The following is a 17,398-nucleotide window of genomic DNA, read 5'->3' as shown; positions in this document are numbered from 1 at the left end:
GACAGCAACTTGTCTGTTCCCCTTCCCCCAACCCCCCAGCACTGTTCCCATCCCCCCAATTCCCCAATAAAAATCTTAAAAAAAAAATGTTCCCACTCCAAAATCTGTCAGTTTAACGTTCATGTGGCCGTCTAGCAGCACGTTCTGCGCCTTGATGTCCCTATGGACTATACCTTTTTCATGGCAATGATGCACTGCTGAGATAAGCTGCCGGAAGACGTGGCGGGCTTTGTCCTCTGACATGCGGCCGTTCTCCTGAAGAAAGTCATCAATGTCCCCTTCCGGCTCGAGCTCCATCACTAGGAAGAGCTGCTCCGTAGTGTTGATCACATCGAAGAGCCGGATGGTGTTAGGATGGCTCAGCGCTGCCCTACAGCTGGCTTCTGGCAGGAAAGGTTTGTGAAGTCTTTCGACAGCCTCTTGGGCAATTACTTTAACGGCCACCGACGTCCCTGTCAAGAGATGCCATCCCGACATCACCTTGGCAAAGCTGCCCTTGCCAATGGTTGCCAGCAGCTTATAATGCACGAGATGGTGGTGCCCCTGGTCAACAGGGATGTCTGAAAAGTCATGAGACATCGTGACCTCTAATACACTCACTGATGATACTAAGTGTCCTCACCAACTGTGCTAACAAACAACTATATTGATTAAATCTAAAACTAATACAAAAGAAAAAATGAGACAAAGAAAACAAGGGTGAAGGGAACAAATAAAACGGAGGCAACAAGGGAGCAAACAAGCTAAGTAGTCCAACACCAATAGGTCACCAAAAGTCAGCTTCCTGGGCTATTAACGGACATAAAGCTCAGCCTAGCCAGGGCCTCATATGGAGTTTTTGGTAATTGCATCACACTGGTGCTTTATGAGCTCAGAGCCAGAATCTGACCAAATATGGCTAAGGATAAACTACAGTGGTTTTCTCAGTTTTTGGTTTCAAGACCCCTTAATTTGTAAAAAAGGGGGGACCCCAAAGAGTTTTTTGTTTATGTGGGAGATTAAAGATGGATATTTACTTTGTTAGAATTTGAAGTCTGTAGGGTGCTTTAAAAAAAAAAAGACATATTAGAATGTTTTTCCACGGGTGGATACTCTTGCATTTTGAAAAGCCCCTAAGATATGATATGTTTCCACTCCCTCAGCCAAGAAATGGTGCTGCCCTTTGAGAAGCACTGCTTGGGTGTATAATAAACTAAGTTTTATGTAAAAAAAGAAAAAAAAAGAATGTAGGTTACATTTTTAACTCTAGTGATTTACAGTCTACTTTAAAGGATAAAATTATGAGACCATACAGACTAAAACTCTAAATTATGTAGTACCATACAAGTTCAGGAAAGATAGACCACTAAAGATGAGAGTCATTAGAGAAGCTTTCAAAAAGCCGTTGGATTTCAACTGGGCCTTGGGTAAACGGTAGGATTTGTATAAACTGAAGGGAGAAGGGAAGACATGTCTGAGAATAAGGCTTGTGTGGAGGCACAAAATTGAAAACAAGTAGACTTTGCAGATCAGTAGAGCGGCTTACCTGGATAGGAACTGTTAGTGGAAAAATAGGAGAAAATAAAGTCACAAAAATATAGGAGGACCAGGAAACTATGCACTTTACATTCCTTTAAAATCTTTGGGAGGGCTGGCCGAGTGGTGTATTGGTTAAGAACTGGCTTGGGACGCCAGAGGGCCCCGGTTCGGATCCCACATATGAGGACCAGTGACACTGCCCTCTACAGCTAAGATGCTGAACAACAGCTCAACCTGGAGCTGGGCTGCCGTGAGTCGCCGGCTACAGCGTAGGCTGCAGCCCCTGCTGCAGTGGGTTGCCATGGGTTACCGTGTGTAGCCAGCAGCCAGCAGCCGCAGTGAGCGGCCGTCCAGAAGCCAGCGACTGATCTGCCTCGCCTGGGAAGAGCGCAATGATGGTGCCAACTTGGGCCAGTGAAGGAATGTCCTCCACAACTAGACTGAAGAACAAAAGGACAGCAACTTGTCTGTTCCCCTTCCCCTAATTCCCCAGCGCTGTTCCCATCCCCCAATTCCCCAATAAAAATCTTAAAAAAAAAAAAATCTTTAAAAAAAACAAATCTTTGGGAATTATTTCAACCCCCTCCCCGTTAGAGTCAGACTCTTCCCAGTGCCTTAAATTCTCTGTTGACCTTTTCCTGTTGTCTTAATTTTTGAAAGTCTATTAATTTCTTATTCTTAGCTCCTGCATTTAGGGTATTCTTGGTCCTGACTGGGCCCAACCTCTAGTTCCATAGCAAAGAGCTGATATTTAAAAAATCAACTCTCCTTTGGGATATGGATGATCAAAATTCTCCCACCATTGTACACATATGGACAAGAGTTTTGTAAGTTGAGGATGCTTTGTAGAACTTCAGTGATAGAAGCTAATTGGAATGTATTCAGCAAATATTTGTTAAGCACCTACTATGTGCAGGTACTTTCTAGGTACTAGGGATATTCCACAAACAAACAGTTTAGAATCCTTGCTCTTGAGGAGCTTATATTCTACCAGATGGCTTCGCCATTAGACCAACTATATCAAATAATGTCTCTGCTTTCAAAATTCCTTCTTTTTACCATGGACTAATTTAGTCAGCTGCCAGAGTCTTCTCTTTAAGACACTCAAACAGCCTTCCCAAAACAGAAAATTCCTCAACCCATAGACAAAGGAGTTTACCTTGGGTACAGTTTGGTGGGTTTCCCCCCTCCCTGTAGTTTGTCCTCCTTCATTCCCCTGACAACATTTTCTCTAGGGTATTTTGGGAAGAAGTTTCCTGTTCTTATTTTGCCACTATAAATTACCTTGCTCACACGCAGCCTATGAGCTGTGGCTGCTGTGGTTGTATTTATTTATTGAACAATTCCGTACTTTGAAATGATTCATTCAAGAGCCATGAAGCATTCAAAGCAGGATGTGTGACTCATTTAGTAAACAGCAGCATCTTGAGCCGAGGATTGACTAAGGTACAGATGAAAGTTACGTTGGCTTTGAGGTGTGTGTATTTAGTCCCTTCCTTTCTCCCTTTCCCTACTTTTCTAAGCATAAATGATACCATACTCGCACTGGGAATAGAAGCACTGCAGTGAGGGTGAGAAAGAAACCTTATTACGACTGTTGCAGATCTCCCAGTTTCTTTAGAATATGTGATCAATTGAAGTGATTAGTGTTCAAGAAAAGGTCAGTTCCTTTTTCCACCCTGCTCAGCGCCAATATCACTATATGCTAGAGCTTGCTCCCCATAGTTTCTCAGGTTTTCTCTGGCAATTTCATACTCTTTTCCTTCATCAGAATATGCCCAAGAGTACTTGATACTGTAATAAAAGAAAGCTATTCTCTCCATGAAACCCTGCCAAACCCAGAAACTTTGGAGAAGGGGTATAGTTAGGTTTCAGCATAAATGACTTCGGATTATCACAAATATAAACTCAATTCCTTGTATTGTTTCCTGATAGTGTAGGCATTCAGAGCTCATTTCTCAATAACTGAAGAGTCCTGATTTGGCTCCTTCCCGCAGCCTACTCTTCTAAAACAAGGAAAGGGACGTGAATTAATCATAGGTCAGGATATAAGAGCATTTTTAAATGTGAGGCAAATCCACATGGAAACTGGAGCTGTGTGGCCAAAAATAACATCTCAGGAATGAATTTGGCTAGGGGTTGAGTGCATATTGCACAGAAATTTCACTGGTCACAATACTTTACTAAGGATTTAGCTTGAAACTTACCTTTCTAATACCCATATGCTTGTGCCTGGCTCAGAGTCAACAGACAAAAATTTATGTTTAGTTTAACCTGAGCTCTCATTTGCCCTGAGCCTTCTCTTTAGTTCTTTTTAGTGCTGCTATTTCACAAAGCTTCTGGGAGACTAGTGTTAACGGGATTAGGAAAAGAACTCTCCCTAAACATTAACTTGTTTAGAATTATTTTGCAAAGAAAAACAAGTTTTTACTACAATACCTGCCTACCTTAAAATTAGAAAAGGAAAAGAGAAGAGACTAGCTAAGTACTTGCTGTATGCCAGGTACTATATTGTTTCAAATAATTCTTTAACTTAAAATTTTAAGAAAAGAAATGTCTGAGGGAGTCTTCTAGGGAGCCTGAAATGTTTCATATCTTTTTTTTTCCCCTTGAAGAGGCCAATAATTACTTTATTAACTTTACTTATTTTTCATATTTATAAAATCTTGGTTTTCTGAAATACAATAAAAAATACTGTGATTCTTAGTACAAATCTGAGGACATGAAAAAAATTTTTTACTATTAAAGTATGGTTGGCATACAGTATTTTATTAGTTTCAGCTGTAGAACATAGTGATGCGACATCTCTGTACACCTTACAAAGTAATCACCATGACAATTTTAGTAACCTGTCACCATACAGTTATTACAACTGTATTCCCTATGCTGTACATTAGATCCCCATGACTTATTTAGTTTATAACTGGAAATTTTTACCTCTTAATTGCCTTTACCTTTTTTTTTCCCCTAGGTTTTTGTTTGTTTGTTTGTTTTTTAAGATTTTATTGGGGAATTGAGGGAGGGGAACAGCGTTGAGGAATCGGGGAAGGGGAACAAACAAGTTGCTGTCCTTTTGTTCTTCAGTCTAGTTGTGGAGGATGTCGCCTCACTGGCACATGTTGGTATTATCATTGCGCTCTTGCTGGGTGAGGCAGTTGCCCGCCGGCCATTGGATGGCTGCTCATGGCGGCTCACAGCAGCTCACGCCGGCTGCCAGCCACTCAGGGTAGCTCACGGCAGCCCACTGCTGCCTACGCTGTTCATTGCCAGCGACTCATGGCAGCCCAGCTCCAGGTCGAGCTGTTGTTCACCATCTTAGCTGTAGAGGGTGCAGCGTCACTGGCCCTCATGTGGGATCTGAACCGGGGCCCTGCTGCTCAGAGCTGGTGTCCCAAGCCAATTCTTTTTTTTTTTTTTTTAAGATTTTTATTGGGGAATTGGGGGGATGGGAACAGCGCTGGGGAATTGGGGGAAGGGGAACAGACAAGTTGCTGTCCTTTTGTTCTTCAGTCTAGTTGTGGAGGACGTTGCGTCACTGGCCTAAGTTGGCACCATCATTGCGCTCTTCCCAGGCGAGGCAGATCAGTCGCCGGCTTCTGGATGGCCGCTCATTGCAGCTGCTGATGCTCACACTGGCTGCTAGCTACACACGGTAGCCCATGGCAACCCACTGCAGCAGGGGCTGCAGCCTACCCCATCGCTGGCGACTCACGGCAGCCCAGCTGCAAGTTGAGCTGTTGTTCAGCATCTTAACTGAGAGGGTAGTGTCACTGGCCCTCATATGTGGGATCCAAACCGGGGCCCTCTGGCGTCCCAAACCATCCCTTAACCATCGCGCCACTCGGCCGGCCCCCAAGCCAATTCTTAACCAACACACCTCTCGGCTGGCCCTCGCCTTCACCTTTTTTGCCCATGCCCCCACTCCTCTTGATTTGAGTTATGATTACTCAGGCATATACTTATATAAAAATGTATTGAGCTGTACACTTAAGATTTGTGTTTTGTGTATGTTATACACCAATTTTTAAAGATTAAAAATCTTAAGATTTCATTCATTGAAATGTATTTCTGATTTACAGTTCCCACCATCCTTGTTCTTCAAGACATTCCTAACTCTATTTAGCTCTCTTCATTTAGTCAGTTTGCTAGCAGGTAGGATTCCAGATTCTCCTATCACAGAGGATCGGTGTGAAGGAAACGCCCTAGAACTGGGAAGTGTTTTAACCAGAGATCTCCAATGGAAAATTGTTCATATAAAACTATACTTTCCCTGCCCATTCTGCAGCTAATACCAGTTTTCAGATTGACTTCCTCATAGTGCTGATATTCCATTTTATACTTATTAACATTTCTTAAACTAAGAATATCTCCGTTCTCACTATTTTTTTCTCTATTGGGGAGTGAAAATCAAATGTAGCCAAAATTGTTTTGATTTGCTTGTTCTATATTATCTTTTTGTTACTAACAAGGCAATGCATGAAAATTCCATTTAATCTGTTCTCCCAATTACAGTGCCTTCTGTCTCCATCTTCCTAATTTCCCTAAGTATTTGCAGATCTGTAGTACATCAGCCATTTTATAAAGTGAGGTTGGGAGTTTTCTGCCTGTTTTTTTCCTTCCAAGTTTCAAATCCAAAAACATGTGTTGGCAGTTTGGCAAGCAGAACTAAAAAACAGCCTTTTTTTCTTGTTTCTTTCTCTTTTTCCTGGTTACCCTGTAGCAGTGTTTCTCAACAGAGACACAATTGACATTTGAGTCAGATAATTCTTTGTTTTGGGGAGCTGTCCTGTGCCTTATGAAATATTTGTCAGCATCCCAAGCCTATACCCTCTAGAGGTCAGTAGCATCCCTTCACTTGTGACAAGCCAAAATGTCCCCAAACATTGCCAAATGTCCCCTGGGGGGTGGAGCCGCCCCTGGTTGAGAGCCACTGTCATATAGTGTAAGCTGCATTTAGAGAAAATGGGTTTGGGGGGAAAGATTCCAGATTGGCACATGATTAAAATTCCTATTAGATCTTTGGGCATATTATCTAGATCACAGCTGTTCAAAAGAAATATAATGCAAACCACAAATGCAAGCCACATATGTAATTTTAAATTTTCTAGAAGCTACATTAAAAAGTAAAAGTAAACAAGTGAAGTTAATTTTAATATTTTATTTAACCTAATATATCCAAACAGTTCTCATTTCAACATGTAATCAACATAAAATTAATGAGATATTTTACATCTCTTTTTTTGTATGAAGTCATCGAAATCCAGTGTGTGTTTTGACTTATAATACATCTTAATTTGGACTAGCCACATTTCAAGTTCTCAATAGCCACTTGTGACAAGTGGCTACCATATTGGATAGGGCAGATGTAAAGCATCGTGGTCTCTAAATAGGGTGCAAATTAGCACTAATACTTTTCTCTCCTTTTATACTGTCCTGCCTCATTTACTTGAGCAAATAAGACTCTAAACCTGTGTTACCATGCAAATCCTCTCCCAAGGCATACAAACTACCTTCCTGATCCAGTCTGACTTAAATTCTTCAGCCCCATTTTCATTTTTTTAATTTATTTTTTTAAAGATTTTATTGGGAAATTGGGGGAGGGGAACAGCCAAGTTGTTGTTCTTCAATCTTCGTTGTGGAGGTGCCAGTCACCATCTGGCTGCCTCATCGGCAGCTCGTGGCCTCTAAGCTCAAAGTGCTGTGTTCAGTCTTAGTTGCAGGTAGGCATAGCCACCATCCCATGAGGGAGTCGAACCAGCAGCCTAGTTGTTAAGAGTGCATGCTCTATCCACTGAGCCATCCGAGCAGCAGCACAGCTTAAGGTTTCCAGTTCAGTCTTAGCTGTGGATGGGCGTAGCCACCATCCCATGCGGGAGTCAAGCCTGGCAGCCTTGTTGTTAAGAGCACACGCCCTATCCACTGAGCCATTTGGGCGCCAGCTCAGCTCAAAGTGCGGAGTTCACTCTTAGTTGCAGGTGGGCGTAGCCCCCCATTGAACAGTCAATCTTGTTGTGACACCAGCTGAGCCATCCTGTCACCTGTTTGCAGCTCAGTGACTGCTCAGCTCGGGCGCAGCGTCACTGGCCCATGTGAGAATTGGACCGGTGGCCCTGTTGCTCAGAACTCGCGCTCTTAAGCCAACTCTTAACCAACTGAGCCACTCGGCTGGCCCCTTTAGCCCCATTTTCAATGATTTCAGACCTCTGTCTCCTGGAGATGGTTAATATCTACATATTTATTAAAAATTATCATCATTTGCCCAATAGCCAGAGTGAGTGTTCTCTGAGTGGCTCTTTGCGAAAACCTTAGCCATAGGTAAAATGAAACAACAAAAGAAGACCCAGTAAGGGTATTAACAGGCAGCTAGATTTTTTTTAATGGGCAATAATTCAAAAAGAAAATTCTTTAGGGAGCCCCCCGTAATTGAGAATTTTCTTTCAAAGGAATATTTTCTAAGCATATAGTTCAAGATTTATCTGGAGAATTATTAAGAGTTAACTCTCAATAAATGAGAGAATATAAGGAATAATGAAATAATAGCCAAGTTGACATTCATTCACTTTGATAAAAAGCTTCAGTAAACTTCTTTCTCCCCCTCCTACTCTAGCTGTACAAGAATTGTGTTAGAAATAGCAGGGAGACATGCCTGGAGCCAAGACCAGGCCCTCCTTCTTAAAATTCTGCCCACTAGGCTCCTCTTCTGAAGTACGCAACCTGGTTTAGTCAGGTATTCTTAACTTTTGTGGTGTCATGACTTCCACTGCTAGCTTGGTGAAGCCTATGAAATCCTTTCTCAGAATAACCTTTTAAAATTAATAAAATAAAATACATTGGATACCAAAAGAGATGAATTACTTTGAAATGCAGTTATCAAAAATGTTTTTTAAATATTTGATAATGTAATATATGTGCCTTTTTACTAGTGCATTAAATAACATGTTCTAACGGTGGGTCTGGTGACTACCCTAATTTCAAAGTAGTGATGAGTATAAAGGATATTTTGAGATATCTAATAGCTATAGTGCAATATGAAAATACTTGTGATTTCTGTTATGAATTAGGAATGTTAAATATCAGTTAAAGTTTAATGAAAATAAAGATGTAATTTTTTTTCCTATCCATGTTCACAGTTATCAAACCCTCTGAGTTGCTGATAGGTGGAAGATCCCTTCAGCCACCTTCAGCTCTCTTCAGACCCCAACTTTTGATTTGGGAAAAATAAATAAGGGGAACGGGATTGTGTGGAAGGAAGTGGGGAGTGTGCAACAGAGGAACAAGAACTAGAGGACAAATAAAACAAGTCAGGACTCTGCACCAAGGTTGTTAACAGAAGGGGAGTTAACTTTTAAAATATTAAACAATCCTAACAAGAGCAAAATCTGTTGGAGGTTTAAAATCTTTCTCCCAGCTCAGTTTTGAGCAAACTAGATTTCTGATAGTAGAAAAGGATTTTTTGCTTGAAAGTCATTCTTCTAGATTCTACAACATTGTGCAAAAATTTCTAAGCTACCTACATGAACTTTCCTTGAAAAATTTATAAACATAGTTTTGAAAAAGATTGTTATAACATTTTTCAATGCATTTTGAAAATGTATACCCCTGCCTAATCTACTACTCTTCTTATCCCTCTAAAATGATGTTTTTTTCTCCATTGTAGACTAGATTCTTCTCATTTCTTTTTACCAAATACCTGGCAGTCCCATACTCACTACAGAAATTTATTCAACCTACAGATGTCATACCCCTGGGGAACAGATTAGCTCCTCCTTCCCCCACCCGCACCCTTATTCCCATAAGGAAAAATCTGTGACGGAAAAAGTTGTTGCCTAGGGTTAACCAATAGTAGAGAACACTAAAGTTCTTGACTGAATTTCCCCACACTTCATTCAGTTTTGTCCCAGATACTTCGGAAACCACTAAGGCATGCTTCTTTTGACTGTTTTACTTCTTGGTTCTTTATACTTGTAACTGAAAATTCCCTTTGCCCTTCAGACCTGTAGTCTAGCTTAGAAAGACTTTAGATCTTAAGCTGGCTTTAGTTGTGATAGGGTTCGGAGCAGATTTGGGGAAAGCTACTTTTATTTCAAGTAAAATAAAGGAACGTAAACAGTTCAGTGTTGCTTTCTTGACTAGATAGGAGCTGGGATAGGGCCAACTCCTGTCTATTTAGTTTGCTGTCAAGAAGAGCTGTGTAAAAGAGGGCTAAAGGTAGTGTTCGGTGGGAAATGTGTATCTAATAAGGAGAATAAAAAGAGGGGACTAACCAGTCATTTTTTTTAGAAAGAAAAAGACAAATAGAGCCATATTTCAGAGCCTGACTGGTAAAAGAGCTGTGAAAAACTGCAGCATCCAAGCTGTTACTGTGTTTCAGGCATGTTTTAATGAAGGAACATGGGCAGCTAGCCTCAAAGGGAATTTTGAGTGTATCATTCTTTTGAATTACTGCTGTTCATCTGTTCCCTTCACCTCCCCCTCTAGAGAAGGGGTCGGAGCATACATTATTGTCCAGTAACCCTGCCTTACTTAGTCGAAACAGTCATAAACCGAGGCACACCTAGCCTCACCTTTTCATTGTCCTTTCACCCAAACCCCTAAATAAAATCTCTGTACAATCTCCTTTTCCTTTCCCCTCATCCTGCCTGCAGGCTTCTCCCTACCCTAACAAAAAAAAATTTTTGCTTGCATTTTTACTCTACCGTTCTATAGCCAGCAGCATTGCACTGGCCCCTTTATGGCTGATGGAGCCTAGGCGGGCTGCCCGAGACAGCATTTGGCCAGTGGGGCTGGTATGTGCCATTACTGCTGGCCATTGGGCCTTTGTTTTCTACGGCTCCATCCTGACTCATTAAAACCCAGAGCCAAATAGCTGGGCAGGCGCCTGCTGTAGCACTATGGGGGCCAGGAAGTTAAATGGTTCTCCTAATCCTGCATAATTTATCTCCCTGTTAGCCCCCTCATAAATAGTCTGATTCAGCCCCACCATGGAGAACTTCATTCTGAATTTCCTATTTTTGTGATGACCAATGAGTACCCAGCCTTTCCCTTCTTCTCTCTTTATTATTATTATTAAAAATGATTTCCCCCTTGTTCACTACGAATTGGCCTTAATGTTTTTTTCATTTGGAGTCTCCTGCATGGACCCCACTTCACCAACAATCTGTCTGTTCCTTTCATTTGGACCTAATATTACAGAGCAGTTGCTGCTATGGTTTTCCCCTTCCTCTCTCCTCCTAGCTTTCTAGTGCCTCTTTTTCTCCTTCCCCATTTTATCTTCTTAAACCCATCGTCAGTCCTTTTCCTTCACTTCCAATGTTTTCTCCTTTCCGTTCCCTGTCTAGTCCTTCTTTCCAGAGACCAACCTTATTGCAGGATGTTTGGTAGGACATTGTAAAAGGGCACTGCATTGCTTTTTCTTTTTTTTTTTTTCACATCTCTGTTTCTGTTTCGTTTCAGAGATTTACAAACGAGGACCACCTGGCAGTTCATAAACACAAGCATGAGATGACATTGAAATTTGGCCCAGCCCGAACTGACTCAGTCATCATTGCAGGTATTTGCTGCCCCAGAAGCCACGTGTCTTGATATCACCAGACAGTTAAGATTAATACCAGGGAACAGATGTACTGGGAGCTATACTCCCCTTCTCCCATTAAGAGCCCTTCTGTGATCTGCATTTAATCAGGAAAAAGGAATACTAAAAGCTCCCAAGTTTCAATTGTGCCCTCCATTCTCTGTTAATACAAGATTGGGCTCTGCGGTTTTTGAGAATAGGTGTGTTGAACGTTTGTCTTAGCTTTTTTCAGTCTGTCCCCCCCTTGTCTTCTTTTTGTTAAGACTTTGGAAGATTTACAGACAAAAGACGCCTTTGACATTTCTCACTCCCCACAGTGAAGGGGTGAACAAAAGGAAGCAAGGAGACCGACCTAGCCTGGCTGCTTCCCTTCACCGGGTGTCAGTTTTCCCCAAGCAGGCAGATTGTCAGTTCGTAAATTCAGCTTCCCCTGTGAACCCAGACACCACTGAGGGCACATGTCCAAAGCTCAAACAAGACATTTAGTCAGTGGGACTTTTCTAAGCCAATTTGGGTAACCTGGAATCTCTCACCGGTTTCTTTAGATATTGTCTTGCTTACATATGCCATCTCAAGGGACCATTCTCAGCAACCTCTCTCAAACCGTGCAGCAGTTCTTTTTGTGCCATTTTCAGCTAGATGGACAGATGAACCAAAATGGGCTTTTTATTTTGATACCATGAGGGATTCCGAATTAGCCTGAGTCAAGCAAGCTTACCTCAGTATTTAACCAATAGGGGATTTAGTTGGTGGTTATTACATCAGTTAATAACTCAGGTAAGGCACAATTTCTTTTAAGTACTCCTGGCCAAAATACTACTTAAGATGTAGATGTAGAGAAGGAGAGAGAGAGCCTTCTCTCCATACTAATACACATGAAGAAAGGGACTTGCCCTCCTTATTAATTAAGCAAATATTTATTGAATATCTACTGTGTACACAAGGTACTTTGCTAGGAACTTATAGATTGTAATTCCTGGAAAAAGACGTGAGTAGGGACACTGCCATTAATGATCCATAAGAAAGCCTGGAGGAGGTCTTAGGCAAGAGTGGATAGGGTTTAAATATATATGTAGTTAATGCATACTTAAATTTTTAAAGTCATATATACGTGGGAAAAAAAGTATTTGCAGTCCAGTACAAGTGAATAACAAACAATAAAAATACTAACAGAATTAATATTAAGTGGAATTAGTCAGAGACAGTTTATGAAAGAGGTAAATTTGAGGCAAGGTTATCAAGTTGGAGAGGTCATTACAAATGGGTGGAAGGGCCTATGCCTAGTCTCCAAGAGTGATGAGAGAAATCGATACAGGACCAGTCCGAAGGAGAGAAAGTGTTTTTCTGTTATTCTTTGCATGCTGTTCTGGAGTTCTCATCTGGTGGCACATGACTTTAGCTATTCCCATTTAGGTTGGCAATTCTCATACCTGTGAAGTAAGACCTTGTGTCGCACATGTATTTCAACCCCTAATTGAACACTTAACTTTGCTGTCTTTCTGTCATTCAAATCTTCATGTTGATGACCGAATTTATTTCTTTGTTCCCTAACCCAACTCCTTATCTATGATATCAGTATTCTCAAAATCTTGAGTTGTTTTATTCTTCCTTCAAGTTCTCTCTGCTCTGTTCCATCCTGCTCTTCCTGCCACATCCTCATTATGCTTGGGTTTCTCCATAGTCTCCCAGCTGGCCTCCTTGACGAGTCTCTCATTATATGTACGTATATTATGTAGATTACTTTAGCCATCTATGTATATTAGTTTTATTAGTTTTTTTCCCTCAAATAGAAAATATTCTGTTATTCTCTAGGGCAAGAACCATGTCTTATATTTGGGCAAAATTCCTATACTTCTGTTTCCTCTCCTCCTCCTATGCACAAGTGTAGACATGTAACACCAAAACACATAGAAAGTATTGAGTAAACACTTGTTGATTGCTTCGGAATCATCAGAGCAGGCGAAGGGTTTTCTTATACATTTTTCGGCTGTTAGGCTGTTTGTTCGGGAATGGGAGAAGTTTGTCTGAGTCTCAGATCAGAGATGCAAAGGCCCTCTTCTGCCATAGCCGTGCCCTTAGCTGCCCCATCCTGTTTCACCTGAGTTGTAATTTTTTCTGTGCCCTTGCTGAAGTTCTCTCTAAGCTTAAAGGATATTACCTCCACTCACCCAGGGATGGAGGGAAAGTGGCTTTATCGTTGGCCAACCAAAGCTGCCAGAGAAGCTTTTAAAACTATTTTGGGAGGTAGTGGTAACTTTTCCAAACACTCTGATTCAGAAGAGGTTTTGTTTAAATTAAAAAAAAAAAAATTATGTTGTTTCCATGGAAAAATCCCACTGGATTATTCCCAATTGATCATGCTAGAAGGAGCGATTTTAACCTCAGGCCTCTCTCCTTAAAATATTATTTAAATGGTTCTGTTTCTGTCATTCAGCCTAGTGGTTTGGGGTATGAGATGAATCTGTGAGGCGATTACCATGTCAAGCAAAAACCATCATAATAAAGTTCGGATCAGGGAACAAGATTCAAGTGACTTAAGAGGAAAACTAGAAAGGAGACTGGGGAGAGAGAAGTTCAAATCTAAAATTCAAGTTGCTTGAAAAGTTCCCATGGGTTACCGAGAGCCTCCCTCTTCCCAATGGCAGAGGCACTGTGTTGAGGAAAGATTTGTGGAGCCCCTGAGAGGATATTTTGGCTAGGAAATCTAAATCCAAATATCCTGGTTTCCGGAATTTGCTCTGGGCCCAGGTCTCTGTGAAATGAGCACTATTGTTTGCAGTTTCCTTTTCTAGCTCAAGATCTTGCTGTCTTGTTCCCCAGCCCCTAGATTTGCCTGGAATGCCTTCAGAAGGTAACAGACCCTTACCTCAGTGGCCCCTGAAAGACAAGGCACCATTTCTAATTTGGTAGCTTTAGCAAGCAAACTCAACCATCTGATCCTCAGCTTCTTCTCATCAGATTTTAACGTCCATCTGGTTATACCTGCTCACTTCAGGCCTAGCAGGGAGTAAGTTTAAAGAGAAAATGTCGCTTAACTGTATTTGATTTTCAAATCTGGAGGTTTCACAAACTCCTCCTGGGTGGGTGGTTTTGTTTTGTTTGCGGGTGAGGGAGGTGAAACCAGCCTCTGGGAGAAAGGTGGTTACAGGGATAGTCACACAACAAAACATTGTTCTGTCTTCCCTCTACTGGCCTTGAGGCAACACAGCACAGACACCCTCTGGTGGCCTAGCACCAGCCTTTACTACGAGAGCTCCAGAAAAGCAAATTTGCCCTAACAGAGACGCTCTCAAAATAGAAGAATAAAAATGTGTTATCTATCTATGCTAAATTGTAATTTCAGGTTAAAACTAAAATAGAATTTAATATTCATATCTACAGATCAAACTCCTACTCCAACTAGATTCCTAAAGAACTGTGAGGAGGTGGGGCTCTTCAATGAACTAGCTAGCTCCTTTGAACATGAATTCAAGAAAGCTGCAGATGAGGATGAAAAAAAGGTAAGAGGCTGGAATTTTGATGAAAAACTAATGATGTTCAGGTCTAGTCCATTCCCATCGTGCCCCGGGATAATTTGCTTAATTGGTTATAAAGCACAAAATTATGGACTTGGTAGTACCCACTAATCCTAGTCAGCCACCCAAGACTTTAGGGGTCCATACGATGGATCAGCACAAGTCTGACGTCACCAAAAATCAGTCTTCTTGCACTTCCAATAGAGCATTTGTTCAGTAATCTGTTTGTTTAAATTATTTGTTTTGAATATGTTGGAGATGTTAAAAGATTACAAAGTACTCATATTTTGTTAGGTAACTTTTTTTTTTTTGCCAAATCCCACTCTTTTCTGAGCTCACTTCTAACCTGGGCTGTTTTTATTCAATAAGTCAATCAACAAACATTTATTGAATTTTGACCGTTCTTTGTTTCAGTATATGTGGCTCTTACTGTCAAGTAGCTTTCTAGTAATATTCAAGACACTAACAATTTAACGAAGGATGTTCAGTGCCTTCCAAAGGAGATCAAACAGGATGGTGAAAGAACTAGAAATTACGTCACTTTGAGAATATTTAGAGAAATTGAGGAAGTTTTGTTTGGAAAAGAGAAGATTTCATGTGAACAAAAGTTTGGTCTTCAAATATTTGAAGAGCTTTCATGTAAAAGAAGGGTTAACTTTATTCTCTTTGGCCCAAAGGTAGAAGTAGGACCAGCAGGTGGAAGTTATCACAAAGTGTGTTCAATTATATGTAGGCCACTTAGTATAGACATTGTAGAGAGCATTAAAATGTTGGAATCCCTCCTAATTCTGAGGTGCTGTGGTTCCGATTTTAGCCTTTATATTTCAGATCCCTAAAGAATCCTTTAGTTTGGAAGACCAGAGGAAATAGTTCAAGAAGTAGAGTCAAAGAAAAGTAGTTCCCACGGTATAAGGGCTTTTTGGGGAAAAAGAAAACTGGAAAGGTCAAAGTTTACTTTAGAATTAGAATTCTAGGATATTAGTCGCTATTTAAAATCAGGTGTGTGTTCCATAAGAATTCAGAAAAATTCCAGTATATCTCTCAAAATATACATTAACACATGTACTTCCCATAATTGCATGGTGCAGTGAGGCATGGAATTTCATCAGCATATAGAAAAGCCAGGATATAAGAAAAAATATCCACAGTTCTTTCATTCTAAGATGGACATAGCAGGTAAATCAAGAGAGTTGTGCATGATTTTTTCCATTCAGCTTAAATTGTAAGAATACAAGATAAAGTGTCCTTATCACTGGAGGTCTTTCCAAATGCTCTAGCTTTCAATGAGCTGCTTTTCATGTTATCTCCCTCAAAGTAAAAAAGCGGGGCAACTTAGTGTCATATATTTGTAGTTCTACTTTCAAAAGGCAGAACTAACTACAGTCTTCTCATAATGCTTTTTCTTTGGAGACTCGGGTTTCTTTGGAGACCCAGGTCTCTTATCTCTCAGTTGCTTCAACCTATATGGTACAATTTTATCTTACAGCTTCCCTACTTCATCCCTCCTGTCATATCTTCCTCCCCCAAAACAAAGAAATCAGTCAAATTGTTTTCACCAGAATGTGAGGTATTTTGAACCAAACCCATTACAGTAAATTTAAGAAAGTTAGCCTCCCGGGGCCAGCCGAGTGGCTCAGTTGGTAAGAGCATGAGCTCTGAGCAACAGGGTTGCCGGTTCGATTCCCACATGGGCCAAGCTGAGTTGCCACTGAGCTGCCAACAGGTGGCAGGATGGCTCAGCTGGTGAGAGAGCACATGCTCCTAACAACAAGGTTGCTGGTTCGACTCCCGCATGGGATGGTGGGCTACGCCCCACCCCCGCAACTACGATTGAACACAGCACCTTGAGCTGAGCTGACCTGAGATGCCAGCGGGTGGCCGGATTGTTACTGGACTTGGAGCTGAGCTAGCTGCGCCCTCTACAACTAAGACTGAAGGACAACAACTTGGCTGTTCCCCTTCCCCAATTCCCCAGTAAAAATTAAAAAAAATCTAAAGAAAAAAAAAAAAAGAAAGCCTCCCTTTAAACGCTTCAGGTCTTTTCCACTGTTGTTTTAGTTCAGCTGACACCTCTGTGAGGCCATTCATAGTTGGTCAGGCCTTTACTCATTGGGTATCTCTCGATATTTCTTCCTGCATACACAGGGGTGGTCTTCACCTCACCTTGATAGGAAGCACAGACTCTGTGAAAGACCATCTCCAGGAGTGTTTTATGAGCCCAAAACTTTCCTGAATCACAGCTTTTGTAGGAGATTCCCCGAGGGGGTTTTAAACGTATTTACTGAGAGTCCTCTCCTTCCCACCACCCTCCACTTCAGGAATCCCAGAATTAGCTCAATGGGCCTGACAGTCTAGCAATGTAGGAAAAATGAGGGCAGAAATGAAGACATCTTTGCTGTTGCTCAACCCCCATCAGATTGTAGAAAAAGAACCATTACCGCCTTCTCTAAGGTGGTAGACACCAGATTATCTTTAGTTTGCCCAACTACCAAGAAGGTTTTTAGGAATTAAGGTAGCAAGGGAAAAATGGGAGACAAGCTCCTCTTTCACCAAGCAGCCTAGGATATGGAAAGAATAGAACAAAGGATCTACTTTGTCATGAAACTGAACTGCAATGCCAGGCCCCCTGTCATGGTGCAGTGTCAGGGCCCTCAGCTCAGATGGTTCATTGTTCCCTGCAAAGCCATTTATGGCTCCACAGTTCTGTGAGGTGATTGCACCACTGCTGGAAAAGTACTCTTTTCTTCCTGGTTTTCTCCAGTCCTGCTCCTAGGACCAAGTTCTAATTTCTTTC

General features: G+C 41.3%; 1 protein-coding gene across 3 annotated transcripts in view; it reads left to right on the top strand.

The window, feature by feature from the left end:
- The window catches only part of ATF7 (activating transcription factor 7), an 86,077-nt gene that overhangs the window by 50,928 nt on the left and 17,751 nt on the right, over nucleotides 1-17,398 (top strand). For 2 of the 3 annotated variants that reach the window (XM_019659771.1, XM_019659770.1), the window contains exons 3-4: nucleotides 10,972-11,068; nucleotides 14,471-14,589. In XM_019659771.1, coding sequence (XP_019515316.1) covers nucleotides 10,972-11,068; nucleotides 14,471-14,589 — 216 coding nt within the window. Of the gene's footprint in view, nucleotides 1-10,971; nucleotides 11,069-14,470; nucleotides 14,590-17,398 lie in introns of those variants that run through there. The other variant, XM_019659772.1, reaches the window with a different exon arrangement.

The sequence above is a fragment of the Hipposideros armiger genome, unplaced genomic scaffold (assembly GCF_001890085.2).
Source record: "Hipposideros armiger isolate ML-2016 unplaced genomic scaffold, ASM189008v1 scaffold_303, whole genome shotgun sequence".
NCBI lineage: Eukaryota > Metazoa > Chordata > Mammalia > Chiroptera > Hipposideridae > Hipposideros > Hipposideros armiger.
The sequence above is the reverse complement of the archived record's forward strand: the minus strand, read 5'-3'. Positions and strand labels throughout refer to the sequence as shown.